This window comes from Lepidochelys olivacea, assembly GCF_965140295.1.
Source record: "Lepidochelys olivacea isolate rLepOli2 genome assembly, chromosome: 15".
Classification (NCBI taxonomy): domain Eukaryota; kingdom Metazoa; phylum Chordata; order Testudines; family Cheloniidae; genus Lepidochelys; species Lepidochelys olivacea.
The window spans coordinates 22107684-22120617 of NC_140425.1; the positions used below are offsets into that span (position 1 = coordinate 22107684).

Genomic DNA, 12934 nt, shown 5'->3' on the forward strand with positions numbered 1-12934 from the left:
CAACATACCTTTCACCAATTTACCATCGCTGATAGTTTTATTGACAGGTGAATCCTTTATAATTCCAGGAGCACTCATCTCAGATGCATCTTCAGAAGTGTCATCATCCAGAAACTGAGTTTCACCCTGTGTGTCAGAAGCAGTATCTGCTGGAACATCTTCTGGTAAAGATACACCCTTTTCAAAGAGAAATTCAAAATGTTAATGACCACAGTTAATTGCTGAAAGTAACAATGTCTGACATGCAATCCATTTACAATAAAGTTGACTTTCCAAATGGCTTCATCCTCTGATACAACATTTTAAAGACAAGTTCAGTGTTTTCTAGAAAACAACAAGAAAGTGTTGCAAGAGGAATAGAATATACTCTTTCGTTTGACCTTATGTACAGCTTTCATGACTCCAGCATCTTTCCTCTGGGTAAGGACACATGCAACTACTTTTACTATTGTTGCTTTATTTATTTCTTTGAAAGATCTATTAAAATGAACTATTTTATTTTAGTCTTCTTCCTCAATCCACTCCCACCCTATTAACTAACCCGCACAGGAAAAGCCGAGGAAATCAGTGCTCAGGATTGTTGGTCTTCAGAGCACTTGTTTAAAGAGGGAGAGAAGTGCAAGTTCTAGCACATCCATCACTAAAAATGCTCTACCACAAGTTGGCTGTGATGGTAAAAAGATCCAATTTGGAAACCCCAAGGTTAGAAATATTTTGAGGAATTGCGAATCCACCTCCTATTTACAACTCTAGGAGACACGTCTGCTGAGGTCATCAGTCATGGTGTTCTGTATATGCAGAACATAAGAAGCTGAAATGACTATCTGGTCAGCTATGTCTCAATTCCAGGGAGGGAGAGAGAGAGAGAGAGAGAGAGAGAGACCGAGCGCACCCCACTCTGACTACTGATGAAAAACAAAGGCCACATTGTCATGATCTTGACAGATTTGGCTGTGATCAGGGGAAGAAAGTGGAAGGGAGCATAGAAGGGAGGTGACTTCTTGTCTCAGCAACTGATCGTGAGATGGGTCCCTGAACAGGGAATATGAGAAAGGAATGGAGATGAAAGACAGAATAACCAGATATTATGACCTCCAATATCCATATATCAGATGCTGTTCTTCCCCATGAAGACTGAAAAAAAGGAAGCGTCCCGGGGAGGGGAGGCAGGTTGAAGAATGGTATCAAGCAGAGAGTTCAGACTCTCGACCAAACCATCAAATGCAAAACGTTTAGATAACATGGGTGGCTGAGATGAATTGGTGGTGGCAGCAGCTTTTTTGAATAGCTTGTCGCTTAGCTGGTGTTTCAGGTGGTCTACAGAAATCAGGAAAGGGAACTGGGTGAGATCGCTGTGCTGTTTGAGACCTGCTACATTCTCTTTTATCTACAGGTGTAAAAAATCTGAGGGACCAATGTATGGCCCTCAAATCCTTCAAGATGTCAAGTGAGCCATCTGTACATTCTGAAAACTAGTGACCATCAAAGGGAAGGTCCTCTACAGTTCTCTGTACACCTCCCTAATGCAGATGGACAACTGGAGCCAAGATGCTTTCGCATCATGATCGCAGTGGAAACGGTCCAGGCTGCAGTCCAGGCTACATCTAAGGAGGCCTGCAATAGTGTTTTTGCTAATAGTTGCACATCATGGTCTTTAATTGTTCATGCTGATTCTCTAGCAAAAGTTCAATAAAGCTGTTAAACTCATTGTAATTCAGAGAGTCATATTTTGACATAAGCGCTTAATGATTCACTGTTCTGAACTGTAACGTTGCAGAGGAATAACTCTTATGACCAAAGAAGTCAAGCTTAATATTGGGTCATCTACCATGTTCATTAACCTGCATCGACTACCTGGGAATTCGATGTTGGATGTGAAAATAAAACTCTAAATCCTGAGCTGACACTGTTTTTTGCCAGCAAGTTTACAAGTCGGAGGTAATGTAGGTAGAATCTGCTCGATGGTATTGGCAGGCTCTAGCAAAAGTTTTATTGACAGGGAGGGCCATATGTACAGAAGTATGGAAAACATCCAGTTTACGAAATGAATCCTGGACCTCTACTAAGGGATCTGAAGCATATCAGCTATGTGTTTCATCAGCTTCTGTAACTGCCTGAAGTCTCAGAAGATGACAAGATATTAGTATGAGGTGTCACCTCCTTATGGGTAGGGCCCTACCAAATTCAGGGTCCATTTTCATCAATTTCAGGGCCAGAGGGTATTAAAATTAGTCAATTTAATGTTTTCAGATGTTTACACCTGAATATTCAGTGTTGTAACCATGGGGGTCCCCCACCCAAAGAAAGGTCATGGTGGGTCACAAAGCTGTTGTAGGGGGGCTGCGTGATTGCCACCCTCACTTCTGTGCTGCCTTCAGATCTGGACTCTGAAGGCAGCAGCTGCAGAGCTTCTGCAGCTGGGTCTGATCCCCCCCATGCTGCTGGGAGCGCCCCCGCCAGGAGCTCCTAGCTGCTTGTCCTGGTTGGTCTAGGAAGGGACAGGACTTCCGATGAATGGCCACTCTCAGGGGGAAATCAGACCCACCTCCAGCTACCTCCCCTAGTGCTCAGTGACCGGGACCCAGAGGTAGACAGGGCACGAAGTGTGCTCAGAAGCTGATGTACAAGGAAGTTCTTGGATCCAGGGTCAGAAGCTGGTCTTAGAGCTTGATTCGTCATCAAGAGCTCGAATTTTATTTCCTTGCTCTCACAAGATCTACTTTTGAATGAGGAGCAGATCTTATATTTTGCCGGTATATGGGATCTCCCAAACACTGAAGATCCAAAAATGTCCACCTCTAACTGGGATAGCTTCCCCATAGGAAAGACAACTTTTAAAGCCTGAGGATCTTGGCATACCCCAGATGACAAGAAGTCCAAAATAACCCCTCAAATGATGAAACACAAACAGACATGACAACCCCAAACTAAAACTATCTAAACTATGCTAAGTAAACGTGAAGCTGGCAGTCTCAACCCTCCGTATCAAGCTGAAGGCAGTTGAGAAGAAACCAAGGGTGGTTTGCCTGTGCAATCCTACATATCCATAGTATGGGTCACTTGGACAGGGGGAATGGATACTACCACCAAAAGACTCCGATCAAAAATGCAGGGGATGCATGCACCACTGAAGTAGAGCACCCATAGGGACAATATTAAGAACATGAGCTTTTTGATTTGAGTCTCTCACTCTCTAGAATTCACCAGAGAGCTCTGAACCAAAAAAGCTTCCCAATGAAAATCACCACAACTAATACCTCTCAGCTTTGATGAAACAGCACATTTCAACAAAACTGAATTTAACTGAAATTATCCTCACCAGCTGTCTTAAATGTAAACAAATTATAGCAATTTGTCAATAGATATGCAGTAGCAGACCCGGTTCCTGATATGTACAAAAACTTAAACAGGTTGATGCCTGTTCTATTCCACTTATTTTTCATGCAGTTTCAGTTTATTTACCTTTATTAGTTATCAGATTTTCTCTCCAAGTAAAAGTGAGTTTTCCAGAAAATTATGGAAATATTTTATTCAAGTTACTGTTTACAATATTATAAAATGAAAGCTGAAGGTAAACATTTGACAGTGCCATGAAATAGCAGTGTTAACATTTTTATGATGACATAAAATAAATATAATTTTTCGTATTTTCTAAATATAAAGAAAGCGGAAGGATAAAAATCATTTGATTTTATATTGACATTTCAGAAATGAAAGATCTGCAAATTCAGTTTCTCTTTTATCTGATACCGTTAGTGACATTATTAGAATTTACGTTGGTTTATGGCATGCAGCTCCATGAGATAAATCAGGTGTAAATAACTTTATACCTGTTGCAAGAATAAAGAAAAACACAGCCAGAGATATGACCTTAGATTATTTGTTAAGAATGCCTTCCCATGAAGTAGAGAAGGGTAGAATTAATTATTCAGGGAAGACAACTGATTTGAGATAGAACTGATTGGTGAATGAAGAAATTTAAATACACATGGTCTTCAGGAAACCTGAGAACAAAGGTCATTTTAAATGTTAATGCTAACAGGCACTGGGGAAAGTTTCCAAGCTTTGGTTCCTCTCATCATACTGGAGTGATCTGGAAGACTTGACAAGCAGATGCTTGGTTTCCACCTTCCAATGAACTAGATCAATCCCTTTATCTCTAACTCTGATGGAATCTAGAGGCTGTTACTGCATTAAAACAGCTGCATAACTTAATATAGGGGGGGAAAGGCTTGGATTCATTCTTTGCTTATTTATGCATAAAAATCCCAAAAAAACACTCATGGAGGGGGAACTTCCATTATCTATCTTGTTGCCAATTACTTGTCCCTAGTGAATTTTGTGGACCTAACAGCTATTCAGTTTGCTTAACCACTGACAATGACTGGAATCAGATGCACCATCCTGAGACTGAGTTGGCATTACAGACAGTACATGCCAAGTTGACGGATTTAAGATAAGGGAGCCTACAGTCCACATTGTAGAACTGTGTTACATTTGGTGCTTAGGCCAATCCTTGGTTATTCCTGTTCTAGAGGACTATAAAGCCAAACCTAAAAACTGGTCAAGTTGACCAAGAAAGAAGTTATTTGTACCATTTTATTTTTAAATAGTAAAACTCAGTCAATATTTTTCACTCTAATACTAATCCTGTGAGAGTGAGAGAACTGAAAAAGCAACACAGTATAAGTTCATGTAACTTATTTAAAATCAAACACCTTTAATGTTTTCCCATTTCAGGTTCCCACGTTTGGTTTTAAGTTTAAACTAGAAAACAACTGTAAGGTAAACATTAGCAAAGAAAACCCAATAATTTTATATTCATTGATTTAAAAGTCTGATAATACACAGTTGTAGCATTGTCCAAGATACCTGAATAAACTTTGAAATTAATATAAATTTTGTTCTGTCATGACTATTGATATTCTGACTTGTAAATAAAAATATATTTCTCAAACGATATCTAAACTACTTAAAAAATTTGTTAAGCCTCACAATGCTAAACAGGCAGGTCAAGTCTTCATAATGTATCAGTTTGAATAGCAACATAAACTTTGTAATTTACTTTTGCCCACACCTTGAATGAAATTAATAGCAAGTATTTAGCATTCTCTTGTTGTCCCACTGCAATAACTAGAGTGAAAAATCAGGTCAACATATTTTTCTTCACCAGTTCCAGAGAAGCTACCCAGGAACACTAGAGAAATGGAAGAAAAAACCCAAATACACATAACCCCAAATGTCTCATAACCCCCACATGTATTTAGTTTCTTAGAATGACAGGCAAGGGCTTTATAACCCGTTTCCTTTAAATACAGATATTCAAAGATAGCAAATTAATGTGACTCATTAACTATGCAAGGTGGTCAAAAACGTTTCATATTAAGTCTCTTGTTGAAGCAGACTTATTCTGTTCATGTACATTGCCCCTTTCTTGACCCTTTCACTTAGACAGTGTGCTTTACTATATAATACAAGGATACAGGACAAATTATATATGAAAATCCACCTAACCTTTTGGAAAAAGGAAACAAACATTTTTGAGAGAGTTGAACTTTTCAATACAAAAATCAATTAAAGTGGAAAAAACGTGTTTTCTCTAAGTATTTCTTTGAAACAATGGATGCATGCTGTGTAAGATTTTCCCTCAACTAGAGAAACTGCACTCGAACATTTTATCTATTTTTTTAAACATTTTATCAAGTACAACTGCTATAAAATATAAGCTCTTCGCTGATTTAACAGAACAGAAACTAGATTTCCGTGTCTTAATTGTAAGGTATTACCTAAAACCCATTCCTTCACTCTTCAATAAATATGTAAATTAGAATAACTATATAAGTCAATTCACCAACAATTTTGCATAGATGATACCCAACATATAACTTATTTGTTATACATATAACCCTTCATGCTGTCCAATAGACTGCATTTTATATTAACTCCTCCGCCCAAAACGGCTGTAATATGATGGAGCTCGAAATCTTCCAGCCATTTCAAGAGTAGTTTGATTAGCTGCACTATATATCAGTAACCCTGGTGGTAATAACCAGATCTAATGTCTCTTTTGCTTCTTTTGAATTTAAAGTAAATCTAAATAACTTAATAACCAAAAACAATGCATTAAAATGTATGAAAAAATATGAGTGAAAATAGAGGCAAGGCTGTCACAATTCTTAAATCATTCTGTTGTTCCTGATCAATTCTGAATATATCAGATATTAAATTACACATGTAAAGCCACAAATTACACATACAAATTGCCTGCAATGCCTAAGTAATATGGGATGATGTAAAAGAATAATGGTTTTCCATTAATTTGTTTTGCCAGTAGCATTACTTCAGCTATTTCTTTAAGGAGGTACAGTTTCAAAATTAATGCCCAAAGCTGCCCTCCCTCCAATTTGTATTATTCTTGGTCTCAAGCTCCTTGGGGGGCCTTCAGCAGAATCAATGAAGACTATTTACAGTGATCAGAATGAAAGATCATGCCACTTCTAACATACAATATCCTGTTTAGTAATTCTTAATTTGTCATTCTTTGACAAAGAGCAGGGTGGAGCTAATTAGTGACTTTAAACTACTCCAAGCTGCTCCTGCTGCTATAGGGAAAACAATTTATTTCCCTATCAGCAGCAGCACCACATCATTACCACTTCTTGCTCTGAAGCCCCCTGAAGGGAGAAGGAGAGAGGTGAGGTTGTTACTAACCAGAAGTGGGTTAAGGAGTGAACTCCTTGCTTTTAGCAATAATTGAGGGCAGACTGGAAGTATTCACAAACCATCTCTCAAGAAGAGGGCTGGTTTTCATGCACTCCTGGACCCTCTTCCATAATAGCAATGGCAGCATCAGAAGCACCTCTTCTTCATCCCATCACTGGCTTGAAACCTCCTTTGTTCATTACTTTTTGCCATAACTCCCACAAAAGTTACTGGGATGCAAAAAAGAGAAAAGGCAGGTAGGAGGGGAGATAAGGGATACCACCTGAGTGGCTTCTTGCTTGATTCAGGGAGGAGACATCTGTGTAGGGTCACAGCACATAAGCTGGGACTTTGCTTGTTGTCAGGCCTCCCGTCTGACAGCCTCCTGTCTGAGTCTCAAAGATCACCCAGCCCTTCCCCTCAATCAGAAAGTTAACACAGGGTTATTAAGAAACCAACTCAGGGTAAAAAGTAACTCATAAATGGAAATTAAAAACACAGATTGGGGCTTAATTATTTAAGAGCTTTCCACATTAGAGCACAATTGTTTTGGCTGTGTGCAACACTTTAAGCTAACGATGCATGTGAAATAATCAGCTACAGACTTCAATAAGGAGAGAGAAACAGGAATCCTCTTTCTTACTATGGATATTTTGAGCTGCCATTGGTATTTGTGAACTAAACTGTGAGAACGAAACTCCCTAGATGCTTTGAAATCCGCAACAGGGATGATACTATTAGAAGCATAAGTCATAAGATTCAATTATTCGGGTATGGGAAAATGCCAAGGTAAGAAATATATATTAAATGAAGGCTATTTGGAGTATTCTCCATAAAAAAAAAAGAGCTGAAAGACTTAAGGATCTGAAAATTACATAAGCAAAACCAAACTATTTCAATAACCCTTCCCTAATAGATTATTCTGAATATACTTCTTGTTTAAAGATTTTAGATGTTAAGGAGGGACCCATTCCATATTTTATATCTCAGTCATCAGAAGTTTTCATCCCTCCCTCCCTCCCTCTGCAGCCATTCATTGGCCAAGCATGAACTAATCTAACAGTTTAGAGTGATAAAATATAACAAAATAGCATTGAGGACTTGATCCTGTACCTACTGAAGTCAATGGTAAAAGCTGATTTAAAATGATGCAGAAGCAGGTATCAAAGGCTTTATATTTGGTTATATCAATAAACTATGCAAAGAAAACACTGTTATCCGTATTACTAAAAGCACAAATAGCTTTCATCTTTTAGAAAAGTAAGGGAATTATCTGTACAACTACACAGGGAAAAGTTCGCATAGTTACACACAATCTCAAGGAACTTATTTAATCATGTTCTGTTGGCTTCTTCGCTATACTCATCACCAGGTCTGAAAGTTACAATACTTCAACTTTAAATGGGAATCCTTAATATCATTTTTCTTTGACACATCATTTCCTCAAAATTTTTTTTAATTAATGCTTATTAATCTAGGCAACTAATATAGAATGTAAGCCCACTGAAGAATAGCTGGATATTAAAAAAAAAGAAACTTACATAAAAATTATTAGTTTCTATTGAAATCTTGTAGTTTTAATAGTCTATGAATAATTTACAAATAAATTGTTTTCAAAAGCACTTCATTACTGAAATCCAGTAGAAGTGAAAATACTACACAAAATAAAATCTTACTAAGTATAACAACTGATACAATTTCCTAGAAAATTGTTTCAATTTCACAAATTTTCTGGAGTACAGAAATTATGCCTTATAAATACTAGCACACAATAACTCAGGGATCAGCAACCTTTGGCATGCGACCCACCAGGAAAAGCCACCAGCGGGCCAGGCCAGTTTGTTTACCTGCCGTGTCCGCAGGTTCAGCCGATTGCAGCTCCCACTGACTATGGTTCACTACTCCAGGCCAATGGGGGCTGCGGGAAGTGGTGTGGGCTGAGGGATGTGCTGGCTGCCCTTCCCACAGACCCCAGTGGCCTAGGATGGCGAACCGTGGCCAGTGGGAGCCGCAATCGGCCGAACCTGTGGGATGCTGCAGGTAAACAAACCGGCCCGGCCAGCCAGCTACTTTCCCTGGCGTGCTGCGTGCCAAAGGTTGCCAATCCCTGAGCTAGCTAATAAATTAAACTGGACTAAGTTAGAACTATATTAAGAATTTGATCTATATCCATGAAAGGGAGGAAATTGCTAGTAAAGAGCAACACTGCCCATTACTCACCATTAGCGGCAGATCTTCAAACTGTGAATGGTTTTATGTACTAATGAACTAATTATATGCCAAAGTTAATTGTTTAAACCAGAACTACTGTGCAGCACATTCATTCCAACAAAGTCTACTAATTTAAGAGCAGCCTACACTGTGTAATGGAAAGTCTGTTAGTAAGAACAGTCCTTAGCTGCAATACAGCCACAGCTCACATACCCTTGAATTTGCACTGTAAACTCTCTAAAATAGTTTAAAATAGAAATGCATATATTTAATCCTTACATGTGCTTCACCGAGTTATGTACAAAGTTACTGTCACTTTAAGAGAAGCTTCTGGTTAGAAGATATCTGAAGACAAAGTTCTGAAAGATTCTATAGCAGTTGTAGATGGCTAATGAGAGGAAAAACCAGGCATCTGTTGAGAGCCATGAGACCAAACTGCTCGGCCAGATGCTCTAAAGAAAGGGTTTGGGTTTAATTACTGATCTGTAATTCATTTATATGGATGTCATCACTGCTTCTAAGAAGGGTCCTCCTGCTGCTGCCATTGCTCTACGGACAGCTTACTAAGAGCCTGACAGGCAAAGTTGTTTTTCACTGGGTAGTTCGGTAAGAGCAATTTAAAAGTCCTTTTTGGAAGCACTTTCAACATGCTGCTCTGTCCTATTATATCCACAGCCTGTGAGAATACTGAACCTGGTTATGGTGGCAATTTGCTACTTAGCCAAAAAGCTTCATAAATCCACAAAAACTGTAATTTTCTTGCCTTCTGCCACTTTGCTTCTCTATCTTCAATCATGTGGGTTCTGCGTTTTCTCCAAAAGCAGAAATTCAGTGGGACGCAGAAAGAAGTGCGTCTTCTCAATTCAGAACAGTCAGGACAGCTGCCGGATTACACTGACCTTCTCAGTTAAAGTTTCTCTGAAAGGCAGTGGATCAGAAAAACAAAGAGCTGCCTTAAGGACAGCAGGCTGAGACATGCAGGAGGTGGTAACTGCTACTGCCATGCTCCTAAGCCTCATGGGAGCAGAGCGCCACTCTGGGTTTTGGATCTCCACATAGCAGCTGCGTAATTTGTGAGGAAAATAGAAAGGAGCATAAACACTGGCAAATGAAGTGTAAAAATACAATTAGGAAGGCCAAAAAAGAATTTGAGGAACAGTTAACCAAAGACTCAAAAAGTAATAGCAAATTTTTTTTTTTTTTTGAAGTACATCAGAAGCAGGAAGCCTGCTAAACAACCAGTGGGGCCACTGGACGATCGAGGTGCTAAAGCAGCACTCAAGGACGATAAGGCCATTGCGGAGAAACTAAATGAATTCTTTGCATCGGACTTCACAGCTGAGGACGTGAGGGACATTCCCAAACCTGAGCCATTCTTTTTAGGTGACAGATCTGAGGAACTGTCCCAGATTGAGGTATCATCAGAGGAGATTTTGGAACAAATTGATAAATTAAACAACAATAAGTCACCAGGACCAGATGGTATTCACCCAAGAGTTCTGAAGGAACTCAAATGTGAAATTGCAGAACTGCTAACTGTAGTCTGTAACCTATCATTTAAATTAGCTTCTGTACCAAATGACTGGAGGATAGCTAGTGTGACTCCGATTTTTAAAAAGGGCTCCAGAGGTGATCCCGGCAATTACAGGCTGGTAAGCCTGACTTCAGTATTGGGCAAACTGGTTGAAACTATAATAAAGAACAATATTGTCAGACATATAGATGAACATAATTTGTTGAGGAAGAGTCAACATGGTTTTAGCAAAGGGAAATCATGCCTCACCAATCTACTAGAATTCTTTGAGGGGGGTCAACAAGCAAGTGGACCAAAGGGATCCAGTGAATATAGTGTACTTAGATTTTCAGAAAGCCTTTTGACAAGGTCCCTCAACAAAGGGTCTTACGCAAAGTAAGCTGTCACAGGATAAGAGGGAAGGTGGTCTCGTGGATTGGTAACCGGAGCTCCTGGCACTGGCCACTGTCAGAAGACAGGATACTGGGCTAGATGGACCCTTGGTCTGACCCAGTGGGGCCGTTCTTATGTTCTTGTTAGACTCCCATATGTGGAGCTCAAAAGGTTCTCAGAATGTTTAACTTTTCACATTGTCACCACAAACATTGTTTGTTTATGATATACTAGAGTAAAGGTACAAATCTGATGACACTTTCTGAATTTATGCTACATGAAATAAAAGGCATCCAAGTCCCTCCCCAGCACAAACGCTCTCTACAGGAATCAGTTTTACATATTCCTCTCTGAATGTAGAATACAAAAGAGAACAAAATGATCTACCTTCCCCACCACCTGTCCTAGCATAAACATACCTGAGAGTTGTCACTGTTCTCTTTTTGAAGGAAGAATTGTTTCTTAAATTCATAGTAGGGATTATATTGGTGCCATGGTTGCAGGAACTCAAACCTGTTAAGAGAGTAGGAAAAGTAATTTGTGAAATATACACATGAACACAACAAATGTCAACAATCATTTACCATCTCACTACCTCAGGCACAGGAACAATATTTGGTATTCTGAAATATAATAGCTTATGCCTAAATTCCCAGGGGATATATACATTCAGAAGCACAGCTTCTGGATTGCGAGTTTTAGTATTAATGTTTTAGCGTTAACTTTAAGTAGTCCCTTGAATTTTAACATAAAAAATTACCAAATACCTTCCTTAAAACACTTTTATTCAGAAATGCATGCATTGCCAATAAAACAAACAGTCAAGCTAATTTTTTTTTTTTTTTTTTAAAGAATATAAAATGAAAGTTAAGAGAAGACTTTCTCACCTCAGATCATTCTTGGCACGAACACTGGTTTCAAACTTAATTCCATTCCTAGCAACATATTCAGCCAGCTTGTCAATAACAGGCTGGATATCTGGAGGTGGGGGGATAATGGCAACCACTGGCGCAATAGTGCTGCAAACATCAGAAGTCCATTATTTATATATAGGCGATATGAACACATTTCTATTTAATTATTGTTTTACCAAAAATTTTATACAGAAGTCCACTCTTTGGGCTGCCCTGTACTTCTACAGATTAAATATTTGCTTTCAAGCAAAAAATTAATTACAATAAACCATAAATTACGAAAAACCATACATTCAATGGATCATTTTGGTTCACCAAGTCTCATAAAAATGAGATATTCTGCACCATGTTTATCTGAGGAAACTCTGGAAACAATCACAAATACAGTGATTAATAAAAGTGTTACAAAACATTTTACATTGGTTTATACAGTAGTGGTGCACATAATCCAAGCTACTTTAAACAAAAACAGTTGTTACAAGTGTCTAAACTAATCACAAGCAATCTCACTTCATATGCTTTTAATGTCACACAGCTAAATTAAACATGCCTCAGATATGGATCAATTTTATGCAGGAAAAGAACACATTTAATATTTTAAATGGAATTTATGTGTGGTAATAATTATATTTCTAGGAATTTATAATGCATTTGTAGTGTGTCCCTGACCACATCTGAGTCCAAACTATAAACTAACCATCGCCCCTACATACTGTCAATAAGAGGCATTCCATTACATTGGTGAAACTAAAATTAAACCTTCATTGCTTAAAAAAAAATATTTTTTTATGCCGAATATAGGAAATATACATGTAACATGGAAGTATGGTACCTTGCAGCAGGTGTAGTAGATGTCAACCCACTATTGGAATCAGTTGTATCTGGGGGAGGTGGAGGCGTAGTACCAGGAGGTGGAGGCATTGATGTTACTCCTGTGGTGCTTGACACAGTCATCCCTGCAGGCAGTGCACTGTAATAGGTGGCAACATCTATTCCTGGTGGTGGAGGTGCCAGGCAATAGGTTCCATCGGGTAGCATATAGTAACTGTAATACATGGCTGCCACTGTTGCTATAAATAAATTAAAAAAAAAAAACCCTCAAACATTTGTTTTAAGATCAACAGTTCAGGAAGTCTGAAGAAAAAACACATGGTAAAAAAAAATACATTTTCTGCACTGCTACCGTAACTAGAATGTCACT

At 38.6% G+C, this 12934-nt stretch overlaps 1 protein-coding gene across 7 annotated transcripts in view; it reads right to left on the minus strand.

The window, feature by feature from the left end:
• Positions 1-12934, minus strand: part of SFSWAP (splicing factor SWAP) — a 94428-nt gene that overhangs the window by 53538 nt on the left and 27956 nt on the right. For all 7 annotated transcript variants that reach the window (XM_084649366.1, XM_084649367.1, XM_084649364.1 and 4 more), the window contains exons 8-11: positions 12566-12803; positions 11707-11838; positions 11239-11332; positions 9-177 (exon numbers count right to left, since the gene is read on the minus strand). In XM_084649366.1, coding sequence (XP_084505492.1) covers positions 9-177; positions 11239-11332; positions 11707-11838; positions 12566-12803 — 633 coding nt within the window. The remainder of the gene's footprint in view (positions 1-8; positions 178-11238; positions 11333-11706; positions 11839-12565; positions 12804-12934) is intronic.